General features: G+C 43.7%; 1 protein-coding gene across 2 annotated transcripts in view; it reads left to right on the top strand.

Moving 5' to 3' along the window:
* LOC139050021 (uncharacterized) overlaps positions 1-7,678 on the top strand; it is a 42,555-nt gene extending 34,877 nt beyond the window's left edge. The window contains exons 12-14 of one of the 2 annotated variants that reach the window (XM_070526118.1): positions 3,068-3,150; positions 4,250-4,397; positions 6,968-7,678. In XM_070526118.1, coding sequence (XP_070382219.1) covers positions 3,068-3,150; positions 4,250-4,397; positions 6,968-7,514 — 778 coding nt within the window. In that variant the 3' untranslated portion in view covers positions 7,515-7,678. The remainder of the gene's footprint in view (positions 1-3,067; positions 3,151-4,249; positions 4,398-6,967) is intronic. The other variant, XR_011508714.1, reaches the window with a different exon arrangement.
* The last annotated feature ends 5,450 nt before the right edge of the window (positions 7,679-13,128 follow it).

The raw sequence follows: 13,128 nt of genomic DNA, 5'->3' as shown, positions 1-13,128 counted from the left end.
AGACAATTGCTGCTACTGGCAACGACTGAGCTTGTCGAGGTGGCCAAAGCGTTTTCCAATTAATTTATGTACCTTTAAGGAAAGATTCAGAAACTCTACTGTCAAAACTACAACCTTAATTCAGCAATAAAGACCATGCAATGATCCTCTACGATGCAGCCAACTGCGAACGATTTGTGTTACAAAACGCTCTCAAATGTTTTATATTATGGCCAATTGAACACGGCGCGCCACCCGGCAGATGGTGAGTGGGTGCTACATCAGCTTAATTATTAGACAGCTTAATTGATGCATCAATACAGCTACTCACGAATGCACGCTTCTGCACAAGTCGCGATGATGGTTGGAACTTTATCCGTTAGAAATATTTGACGCTCATTTACCCATGTAAGAAATTATTTGCATATAAGTAGGTGGGCGAGGAAAGAGAGGCAGAATGACGAAAGGCGTTAGTCAGATCTGAGAAGCAAGTAGTCCCAATGTGCTGTTCAAGTTTTCGTGTCGGCATCGCAAGGAATATATTCAGCACTAGGGCTCTTAATAATTTGTGCCATTAGTAGTGATGCTTTTTTTTTGGGGGGGGGGGACAGTTGGAGTGTATTAATTCATGAATTCAGGGAGACTGCGCTACTCCATCTTTGAGACTGCACGTAAGATATGCTCGAGAATAGCCGAAATTATTGAATGGAACAGAGAAGATACTCGCATGAAGACTACGTGCGACAGGAGATGTACCTTTCGTCTCAGGCATGCCATTTCTCCTTATCTGTTTGGTGCCGCTGTTACTGAGTTAGATCTCCAACTAAACCAAAAACTCTTCACATTGCTCATTTGGCGTGATTCAAGTGAAGAAATCCTATTGTATTTTACCGGCACTTTGGTATCTGTTTCTTTCTGCATGTTGCGAGTATTAAATGTGGTCCACGAAGAGGCGCAGGAAGGCATACGCCTCCAGCATTTTATTTCACCGGAAGAGAAAAAAAATGTGCCTCCAGAAATAAATTTAAAGGTTGAAAATTATCAATGGACATTTTAACACGTCTTACCAAGTTGACCAATGCACTCGAACAATTTGATTCGGACGAGTTCATTCATCTTGAGAACTTTGAAGCAGCGTGAAGATGAGGAGGGCAACAATCGAAAACACACGCAACATGGCGAGCGCTGCCCTATTGTGTGTTTGTTATTATTGTCATCGTGTTCCTCGCGCTGCTTCAATTTTTTCTCAAGATGCATGAATTCCTCTGAAGGAAACCATCGCTTCTATTTTGAGCACATGTCTGAATTATCAACAAAGTCTGAAATGATCTCACTAATCTTTGTCACTTAAGTGGCACAGGTAATATTCGGCTCGAATATACGTTTTCTATGTGCTTCAGTTCGTCACGTCTGTGACGCAATGTGTGGCAAGGCGTAAATAATTTTAATGATGGCATGTACTTTCCAGTGCATCAGCTTCACATCACCGCACAGCGATGTAAAAGGAACATTTTTTTACAAGTATCATCACTTGGATTCGCCATGATCCTCCGGTTTAAATCTGCAGTTGCGTTCCACTTCCCTATTGTGTACCTTCGTGGCTTGTAAATTTCTGTGTGAATTCAAAGCAGAGTCGGAGAAGGTTCCTCCGTGTGACACTGAAATATTGCGTCTCTCAAAGCAACCGATATTTGTTGAAAATAAGGTTAAGGTTTGAAAATAAGCAAAAGGTTAAAGGTTGAAAATAAGAAATAGGGTTTCACTGAGGAATTGACTTTCGTAGATGTTTTCGTTATTTGTTTGATTGAAATACTTGTTTCCTCTAGTAATCATATTTGCCAAGTATTCTTCGCCTACTTCCATAGTTCATTACAACCCGAGAATACAGTGCAAACGGTACCAACGAAAACGAAGTGCTTCTGCAGATGACCTCTCAAATAGAACCAAGCAACCTGGATACCGCTCACAGCTTAATTAAACTGCTCTGCTAACAAAAATGTAAAGCTAATTGAAGAACAAGGGCTCGCTGCTTTATTATTACTTTTGATGGAGCGCTGATATCAAGACACTGATCAAGTTTAACAGGACAACCAGGAATCATTGTTCCAACAATGACACAGAGATGTATGTTGGAAGAGTTGTTTTGAACTTGCCGTTTCAGGTCACGGAAATAAGCGAAGCTAATTGGACGGTGTGTACGTGGAGTTTTAGTTTGATTTGGACAGCGTACATTTACCCTTTTATTCTTCGGTTGTGGCCGACCATAAGCACATTGTCGCAGGTGGGTACGTCGGTAGGTAGGCCGGATACGTACGTTCTTGTCCGGCGTCATTTCTGCAATCGCACATCTGTCTGGAGCCCAGCAGCCTGGCGCTCTCGCCTTTAAACCTTTTCCATTTCTAGATAATCAACCACCATCGCAAGGCTGCTTTAATCACTGAAGACACCCAGCTCTTTGAAACATTCGGTGCATGCGCCACGTGTCAGTTTCTGGACTTCTTGGCTCTTGAAAGCGCAGGTGTTCGGGCTCTTTTAGACTGTCCAAATTCCTCAGTAATTTCGTTATTGCTTTTCATAATTGGCACTGGTTAAACGAATTTTAAGGTTTTATTTCCCGAGTACAAATGACTTCATCGTTTTACATAAACCTCCTAATAGAAACATAAATACACACTACATATGATTGTATAACCCTAGCACTTAGCGCAAATTACGTTTTCATACGCGTTTCTCTCTCTATTTGCCGTTAAGCACCTCTGCAGTACCCATTAATCTTGTGGATAAATTCTGGTGAAGCGGCACCGGAAATTTAGACCCCTTGAGGCTCTTTAACGTGCGCCTAATTCTAAGTACACAGGTGCTTTTACATATCGCCGCTATCGAAATGCGCTCGCCGTGGCCTATATTCGATCCGATGACCTCAATACTAAAGGTGTGTCGTAAAAAAATTCTTCTGTTCAGAGCAATTCGCACAAACAAACACTTTTTTATCCACAAGCATTTCCATGCTTACCCATCGAGAAAAATCGTCAGTCCGTTCCTCCATCAGTCCGTCCCAAATTGCCTTTCGTGCTGTCTCTCGTTTCAGTGCTAACGAAGCCATCACGCCACAGAAGTCGTGGAGCTCTCAGCGCCCGCCGCACTCAGTATTCTTCGCTGATCACCTTCAAGGTATCGGCCCGTGTGTCTCCTAAACGATCAGTAAGCGGCGTGAACACAGCGCGCGAAGCTATCAGCAGTCGGCACTCTTTGTCGGCATCGCAGATCGCTTTCAAGGCAGGGTCTGCATGGCGGTGCCTCCAGCCATGTACGCTTGGTCACCATTCATAACGCTTCGACGTGGATACATAAGGCGATAAAGAGCGATAAAGAATATTATAATCGGAAGGTCATCAGTACATCTGGTGTCGACACCTGCAGTACTTTGCGTAAGGAATATATGCTCCTTGTGCCACCATCCGCAGCAGTTCCCGTCACAGAATTGCCGTTTCTACTCGCCGGATCCAGTTCCACAACAATGATAAATGACAGCGGGCTGCGTGTATGCGAGCAAGTGTTGCAATGCTTACGCATACTTGGGTAACTCCCAGAGGAGTTCCTGCCCGACTCTTTTTCTTGTCCAGGCGCATATGAGCTTCCTCTTTGGTGAAAGTTTCACTGCTTCTCGGATTTAACTTATTTTTCTTAAACCGATCATTATTCGAGCGATTTGAAAAAAAACCATGCTCTCAGTTCACCTCTGCCTTATACCGAGAAAATTATCTACAGAAAAGCTTTCGCATTAGATTAGAAACTCTTTGAGAATGACTAGCCAATACGAGTAAAATTTAATAGGCAGAACCTTGCGGACTCGCCACCATGAACTTCTTTAATAGCAGCATACTAGGATGTAGTGATTGGCCCGTGCATGCATGCCATATTTGGTTGTATGAGATGCAGCATACACGTCTCACGCAGTGTGGCTTATTACAAAGCCATTCCATTATCAGTGCGCGAAAAGAAGCACGTAAATGAAAATCAAGCATTGCAACATCAACCAAGCGCCCGTTAATGCAGAAAGCACCAAGAAATCAACAATGAATAAGTTTCGAAACACTAGTTCTTCTTTTTCGTTCACACTAGGTTGTGTTTTCTGGCTTTTGTTGCTTAAACTTTCAGGATCACTTATCAGGACAAAAGTGCTTCGCTGTTTATTCTGCGCGTTCATATCACGGAATGGTCCATTCTCGTGACTTGTGGCACCGTGAGGAATTTACGCCTCTGATTTCAGGGCATGCAAACAGTTCTGGAAGCGGAAGCGCCGGTTTCACAGTACCGGTCTACAGCAGCAGCAGCGGTGGTGGGAGCGATGATTCAGTGGCAAGCACAACCCACGCGGGCATGCAGGAAGCATCGGGCATGTCGGGAAATGAAACTAGGTGAGCCAAAGATTTGCAAGAACTCCTTTCGATAGAGCAACTCACTGAGACAACAGGGCATTCTGCCTATGGTTCAGTTATGCTTACACTGACAAACTTTTGCGATGAAGTTCTGACTATTCAAATGCCAAATATCAGCTGTTGTTCACGCAGTATGGCGCTGGAGTAAACAGGAGTCTTTTGGTCAGGATGTACTACATAGGTACATGGGCAAGAATAAATCAGTCTTCTTGCCCACGAACATTGGGTAGGTTTGCGGCATTTAAAAAAAAACGTTCTATTACTATAGTTGGAAAAACTGCATTGTTGATTCACGTCATATACTATGGAATAAAGTGAGACACTGAAGCATAAGAATTACAACTTCTTAACGCGAAAATAAAAGCAATGTAACGGTTCTATCAAATGGAAGAAATACCACATCTAAACTGCACAAAATATGCGTATAACACACCACTCTCAAATGGGGTCTTTCATGAGGAGACACCTTTGAAATCACTGCACACGGTTGAACAATTTCGCGCATCTACAAAAGGTTGCAAAAAAAAAGTTGTCGCCTCAGGTTTCTCTAGGATATGCAGCAAATATAACATCGGTGAAGTTAACTTTTAGGGAAGGGAAAATTGTAAATTTCATGTTTGTGTGCTGTTTTTCACTTTGCGATTTCAGAATTTTCACTTGAAAAACAAAAGCAAATGAAGATTATGATTTATTATTGCCGTAAATAAAATATTTCAATCAGATGAAACAATTTCCTTAAATGTGCGCGGAAGACAATCGCGAAATATGTTCTAAGACCTACACGTGTTCTATGAAAATAATACTGCCTCTGTCGTGGCTTGTTAATCACCTGCTCTATATTTTGTTTATTTATCTATATATTTATTTATTATTTGCTTGAATAAATCATTATTTATTTATAATTAATAAATAAATAATTCTTTATTTCTTTATTTACGTAGCTCTAATTTGTTTATTACATCCTCCGGTCTCGACACCAGCCAAGCTGGCATGATTTGAAAAGATTTACAAGTTAGCACGATAGGATAAACAGTACATTAGCAGAACAATAGCTAACAATGTTCATGTAGTGCTTAGCACAGAGATTTCAAAAGAGCAACAGACAAGATGGAAAGCAAACACTGGGCGCGGGCATCTCTGCTCTACGCTCTTTTCCACACTGTACAAAGGATGTCGTACCAACAATGACTTGACTCAACGTTTGCAAACTTCATTAACTTAACGAGAAAAATACTTTCCATTATGGACAGAAGAGAGAAATACAGGTTATTTGTATTACATCAACGTAAATTGCACTGAACGCTGTAATGCATATCATCACAACGGGAAGAAGTAGGAAACAAACTCTTTCGGCAGCATATTTCATCAGCTGTGCGTGAAAACAATTAATGATATGAAGCATTTGTGCTCGCTGCGTATGGGGGAATAGGTCGTGTGCACGTCGGCTGATCGATGCCTTCGGTTCGAATCCGAATCGAATGTTAAATTACCAGTTAGAAAGACGGCAGAAAAAATTCAATCTGCAATTTCGCTCTTTGTGTTCTACCCGTAGAGATTGTGTTAGGACATTAAATGCCCTTCAGGGAGGCTGTCCACCTGTATTTGTGTCAGGAACAACGCGAACGCGCCTTTGCGCGATTTTCAATTCTGATGGCGAAAGCCTTGACTGGTTTTTTGCAACAGCTCCTACCTGGAAAACGCGGCTCCAGCCCACAGACAAGACATAATAAGGAATCGCTCATACACCGTAAACAAGCAATGATCTATAGGCTGATAATGAATGAAGCAAAAACGAGAGAAGGAAGGAAGGAAAGAGAGAGACTCCAGGTATTGCATTAGGTTCAAGCATGTGTGGTTGAGGGGGTCGACCAACTGCGTCATACGTTTACTTCACAGTGCGGCTGGTTACGTTTTGTAATAAGTCTGACCTCTACCATCGCATTACTTAATGCACGACCACCTGACCAGCAAGCTTTCGTCTTCACCTGTTACAGAAGTGTAACATGCTACCGAACTTTTTTACTTTTCTTAATATACAGGACATCCTAAAAATGTAGAGGAATTTAAGCTGATGCAGAACGGGCTTTTCCATGTCGAATTCTCACTTCCAAGAAACATTTCAGGACTTTCTTCCTGGAAACTACTTGTGAGCGTGGTAAATGCACACATGTACTTTAAATACATAAACATGCTATGTTTCTCCATTATAACTCCCTGCCAGACATTTCTGCTCACCTGAACTTGTTTTAGATAGGCTATACATGATGTATTACACCAAGCATTTTTCTTATTGCCTGCCACTTTGACGAAGATGGTTCTTTGGAAGTTTTGCAAGAAAGGTCATCAAACGCAGCAGCGTTCGATTTACGCCAAATCAGAGCCGAAATAGAGCACCAAGATAATATGCAGCAAGTGAGCAGTCAGGTTCAGCTAGTCGCCTTAACAATAAAGCAAGATTTATTTTGTCAACCTCTCAGTTGGCATATGTGTTTTTGCTCTCCCCTAGCATGAGCCGGCTATTTTGAGCTCCTTTGACCGTCTACTTACAGGTACGCTACTAGAAGCGGAGGAAGCGGACATCAAGAGCTGTCCGGTGTCTCTGGGAATGTTTCGAGATGGTGGGATGCCTTACGCGGGCATGACAACCAACACACAGGCGATACAGCCCCCATTTGTAAAGCACGCGATCAATCATCTGTGAAGCTGTCGGAGTTTGTAGAGTGCTCCCGCATCCGTGATGCGAAAAAGCACGAATGCGAAATCTGTGGTAAGCTGTTCCACCGGGCTGGTCACTTAGATGTCCATAAGCGCACGCATACTGGTGAGAAACCCTACAATTGCGAAATATGTGGTGCATCATTCGCGCAGAATTCGGGTCTCTATAGACACCAGCTCACCCACACGGACGAGAAGCCCCATGTCTGCCATAAATGTAGTAAATCATTCAAAGCGAAAGGCTCTCTCCAGCATCATCTCAAATCGTGTTGTAGAGTAGGAGCTTTCGTTTGCGAAATATGTGATGAATCCTTTATAGACAACTCTCATCTCCGCCATCACTACGCAAGGGTGCACGGGCATATAATACCGCCCGAGTGATTTCGCTTCGCAGAGAAAGAAACACTTGACGGACAGCTGTGCCGGAATAATACGTGCTACTTAGGTTTAGATTAATCTGAAGATGCGGTTCAACTGAATAGACACCTCGTGAGGCCTAGGCGTGTGCATTCGTAATATCTTGACTGGCGCGCAAGTTAAATAAATCGCCCGCGCCATTTGTATAACAACGTGAGAGAGAAATCATGCAGGAAAACAACACTGACATTCTTTGACAGGAGCCAGCAACAACTAAATACATCGTATGGAGAGACCGGCTTCTCTTCATAATTAAAACCGCTGAGGTAAATGTTCCTTTCTTAACGCTAGTAGACGAGACATTGTCGATACAAGTATTTATCGAGCATCCATGTCGAAGTGCAGTTCAGGTCGTGGACCACGCTCTCTGTCTGCAGACCTATGTTGTTCGCGAATGTAGCTTTAGTAAACTCATTTCAAGACAAACCCTGATGGGCTGCAAGTATTTGTTTTGTGTAAGTACAAAGTGGAAATGTTCGCATAAGATCATTGACAACTTATTTAGAGAAGTACATTCGGCAATCGTTTCGCATTAACCATCCTTTTAGTGATTCTGTTGTGTGAATAGAAGAAAACACCTCTCATTAGTGAGCCTTTACAAATCAAGGACTCTTGTAGTCAACTAAAAAGTAATCTCTGATATTATGTGATGTTCTTGAGCACTGTAGCCTTCGACCGACAATACTTGCAGGAGCTTTTACGAAAATGTATAGCCACATTGTATAGATACGAAAATTTATTTCCCTAGACGTTCCTCTCAATGCATTTAATATTTTAGCTATCTCTTTGTCTCTTATATTCCTACCGAAGATCTTTGCTTTATACCATAAACTAAGCTGATGACAGTAGCGAGACAATAAAATTCAAATAGTTCAAAGCTTCAAGGGACACTAAAGGTTACTATTAAGTCAACGTGGACTGTTGAAATATCATCACAGAAACCTCGAAACGCTTGTTTCGTGCCAAGGAGAGACTTATTTCAAGAGAAAATGCGTTCTGAAGCGTCCGCGTACCTCTAGCGCAGTTCAAATCGCCCGCCCTCCGATCGAGGAGAACTGACATCATGGTCTCATAGTGATGTTGCGCCATCGGTGAGTGGAACGGCGTCCGCAGACGGCGCTACGGCTTTTCAGCGCAAAACGCAAACGCGCGGCCAGAAACAGAGCCAAGACAGAGCCGACAGCAGTGCAAAAGCGGGAGTATGGTTGCTAGCGGAAGGAGGAACGCATTACGTCCCACGGCACACGGAGAGTCCGTTTTCGTTAAACTATAGGCTGCGGCGAGCTCGCAGCGTGGTCGGCTTGGTCTGTGAACCTTTTCGCACTCGCAACAGGGCATAAAAAAGTGCGAATCGACGCAAAACTCGGTCTAGAAACGTGCTTCGCCACAGCCAAGCTGGCATGACCCAGATGTCGTTTCCCGCACCGCCCCCAGGCGCCGCTACTATACCGCAATACGCCCATAAGCTGGTACTTCATTCTATGACGCTAACTTCAACGCTCGTTGCAATGGACCCTGACACCGACAGATTGGCTCGCGATGGTGGGCTCAACTTCAGCGATTTGAGCACCGACGAGCGCAACCTGCTGCTGAGGGCTCGCACTGCCGGCGTCGTTGCGTACTACGACGGCGGCCTCGACACCGGCTCTCCGGAGCGGGAAAGCAACAAGGGCTTCCCACGACATCACATGGACGTGGCATTCTCGCTGCTTGTTCCAAATGAAAGTTTCGCGAGCCGGCAGAACCCTCACAGCACGACGCGATAACGAAATTACTGAAACTCCAAAGCGTGCGCAGCGCAGGGTCGAGCGCGCACAGTCCAGCGAAAACGAAACCTTTCGAACGCCCATATTACTGAAGGGCAACGTCAAAATGTTATTTTTTCTTAGAATCGAATAGACGTAGACAAGTAGCATTTTTTTCCGTCTTATGATCGAATGAAATGATATTTTTAATACGAGTAGTTGAGTATTAGTAACATAAATTACGGGGAGACCTTACGTCATCGGTTTAGTACCGGAATGTCGCTGGGGGGTCTCAAATCGTGTCATGCATTTACCTCAATTTCTCGGTTACTAAAGCTCTGTTCGCGATTATATTGACGCCTTAGACGTTCTAGAACATTGCTCTACCACTTTAACTTGACTTTCTGCTAACCTTTAGTGTCCCTTTCACTATGTGATATGTTCTCCTTCTATAAATTGTTTGTTATTCTTGTGTTATTGCGGAAGAATCTCCGTCAGTTCTAAATTGCAGATTTTATCCCCAAGAACGGTAAATGTTTTGACTAGGAGTGCTCTCTGCTTACAACCATGAAATCTTAGTCTGATATGACAAACGCATCCGTGCGAGCAATGACATGACAAGTAAGATTCAGGTTTTATGAATATTGGCGCCCCTACTTGTATATATCTGAATTTGAACACGTCTGAACTGCTAGTAAATGTTGAGTTACTGCTCAGCGCATGACACGCCTGCATGTATCAGAACATTCCAGAACTTTCTCGGCGGTTGTCTGTTTTGTCTACATTGTAGTCGAATCTTTTGTGTTCAAGTTGTACGCGCGACGAGAAGGGAGATGTGCATTCTAAAAGGCGTGCAAGCTCCAGCAATGACGGTGGAATCTTCGACGAATCACGTGGGAATAGCTGACGCTCATTAAACACTAACCACGTCTTGGATGATCGACGGATGTGTCCCGCACCATCTTTCCGCCCGAGTATAACTTCTTTTGTCGGTTCAGTCTCGCCCAATAAAGAGTACTTCCTCACCTTATGTTCTTGCTACAGTGTTGCCCTTGCAAAAATGATTTTAGAGTGCCTAGAAAAATTCTATAGGCTTCTTATCGACGACCTTGCCTTTCTATAGGTTTGGTCTTTTGGTTATTCAAATTGTTCAGACTGTCTGTAGACGAAAGTCGACAAGGTTTCTATTTCTTTTTGTCTACTCGCACTCTATCCCTTTATATCTCATTTCATACTCGCTTTCTACCCCATCTATTATCCCCAGACTAAGTGTCGCCACCTTAACATCTGCAAATTTTCCCGACACACTGCTGCTACCCCACTCAAGTCATTCGTTAAACTCGTTTCTTTTTGTTACCAGCGCACTCACCTCTTGACCAGCTTTTCTAACACCAAAAACGCATGCATCCTAGGACAGCCATGGCTTCTGTTCTGCTTCTCTGAAGGTTCCCGAATTCTCCCTCTCCGTCACCCAACACCCTCCAACGTCATTTTTCTTCGTTCTTCCTTGTTTTTCTGCTGCCTTCCCCGTTTTCTACTCTCATCCCGTCGTCATAGAAATCAAGCCACAGCGCTCATGTTTCTTATCAGTCTCCCCCTATACAACCAGCTACCACCGACCACTAACCGCTACCTGTTGGATGTCATAATTGAATAAGAATTGTCAGGTCAGGAGAAATGTCAGGGGAATAAGAATTGCAGACAATGAGCAAACCGCCTTTCACGAAGATAGGCGCTCCTTTTGAAACGCTGGCCAGACTTTCTGAGACATCTTATTCTTGTGTACCTTTGTACTACACTATGTTTTTGTCAAATGACTTTGAGAGGTACACTTCGCAGTAGCCATGCCTGTGAACACTGCCTCTGGAATAAAAAAAAACGTTGCATTCATGTTAAAAAGTGGCAAGGCGGAATGCTCTGAACCACTTGTTCCATACTCGAATATTCGCTTGCAGCACGTAAGCTGTAAAGCATTTTTTTTCTCAAGTATTCTCATTATTTTCGTGTGGTTCTTGGTTGTCCGTATCGTGCTAGGAATTAGGTTTTAAAGACACACAACGGCACCAATGCAATCCCACAAAGTGCCTGGTAAGCTCAACATAAGTAACGAATAAACAATAGGTGTATACAATAACTACTATAGGGAACTTTCGCGCTAGAGTCCATGGCAGATGCAATGGGGTGGTCCAGCCAGCATGGAAATTATGCAAAGTGCATGGATTTGCCTCGACTTCGTCCTTCTGGCTTCAAACGACTTCGTCACGGACGCACGCATCAACATAAATTTATCGCGAGCAACATAGTGCCTTAAGACCCTTGTCGACTTTCCAGTTGGCAACATTGACAAGCTAGCAATGACTAGCAATTGGGCGTGTTCGCAGCGTCATCTCCACTTATAAAAGCAGATTGCTCTGAAATTAACGATTATAAATGCATACAAAGCGCAATCAACGAATCCACAAGAACGTCTGAAATCCAAAAGCATGAAGATCAGACATATCCATGTGTTTCGCATAACTCCCATGATGGCTCAACGACTGCCGTGCCAGAGCTCCCTGTAGTATATTGCAGGAAACACGGTGGAATAAACCCGGCTTGTTTGACTGTGAGCGAACGTACGTATGGCAATTTTGAAAACTTCTTGCGCAATCATCCGAAGCCTAAGCTCCTGAATCGACACGCATCTCCCGGCACGACAATGCATGTTCTTTTGCAAAAAGCGGGACCCGCTCCTGTATTTCTCTGGAAGTATACGAACCGACTTCTGTAGACCAAGAAATTTTAGTGAAAAAACCCGTACATATTTTTTCTCAGGTTAGCCCAAATGGTTAACATCGGTTTAGGATGACAGCAGCCGTGAATTGCTTTCCCGTAAATGTTGTAATGCGTGCACCGAATTTTCCCAGGGCGCAGAAAAAATGGCTCCTTTGTTGATGTAACCAGCTGTCTGTCTGTGTCTTTATGTATTCATGTCTGTGTATTGGGATCCTTCTTCAATTTACTTCAAGGAGTGTTGCAGTAACCAAGGAAAGCCAAGAAGCCCAATAATGGGTCTGTAACCTGTGCAGTGGCGTTTGCATCCGTTCATGTGATTTGCAAGTGCATCGTGTCAAGTGCTTCGACAAGAGGACTTACATATGCGAGCAATGCGATGCATCGTTCGACTCGCGCGTGACGACAATCATCGCACATGCCATAACAGCGTCTGACACTTGCAAAGAATGTTCCAAATGTTAAGCCTGCATATTGATAAGAAACCATATCGGTGCCGGGAATGTGGCTCTTATCTGGACGGGAAAGATATCCTGTAGACGGCCATTCCAGTGTGAAGCGGCCTAACTATATGCACTGCGCTGCTGCCTTTCTTGTTTACCATGCGACGAGTGCAGATCTTTTCGAGCAGAAAATAGCAAGACGGTTAGGTTATGATCGATGGGTTCAGGAATTCTCTCGTCCATAGTTACCGCAGAACTTACGACAATGCGGAAAAAGCAATCTCGAATTCCATGGCACGCCTGAATTTGAATGCGAAGCATTCCTGTTAAGTGTAGCTCAGTTTTTCATACCATCTACCTAACCATTTTCGTGGGCAATGCCTCCCAGATATAACGTGGCCTACGAGATATAACGAAAAGACTGCTTGCCTTTCGCACGTGATATCACAAGCGTCACTTTTCGCAGTGCGCAGTAAGTATAGGAGACGGGCCACCGGTTTGGGAACACAAATTTTTGGGATAACGACATGTCCTACCTCCAGTGTATGTACATTTAAAGGGAAGCTATCTATGTCTCACTGATGCGTCCGTGAGCGCCGAATACGCACTGCAGGAAAA

The sequence above is a fragment of the Dermacentor albipictus genome, chromosome 9 (assembly GCF_038994185.2).
Source record: "Dermacentor albipictus isolate Rhodes 1998 colony chromosome 9, USDA_Dalb.pri_finalv2, whole genome shotgun sequence".
NCBI classification, from domain to species: Eukaryota; Metazoa; Arthropoda; class Arachnida; order Ixodida; family Ixodidae; genus Dermacentor; species Dermacentor albipictus.
This window is presented reverse-complemented; position numbering and strand designations above follow the sequence as displayed.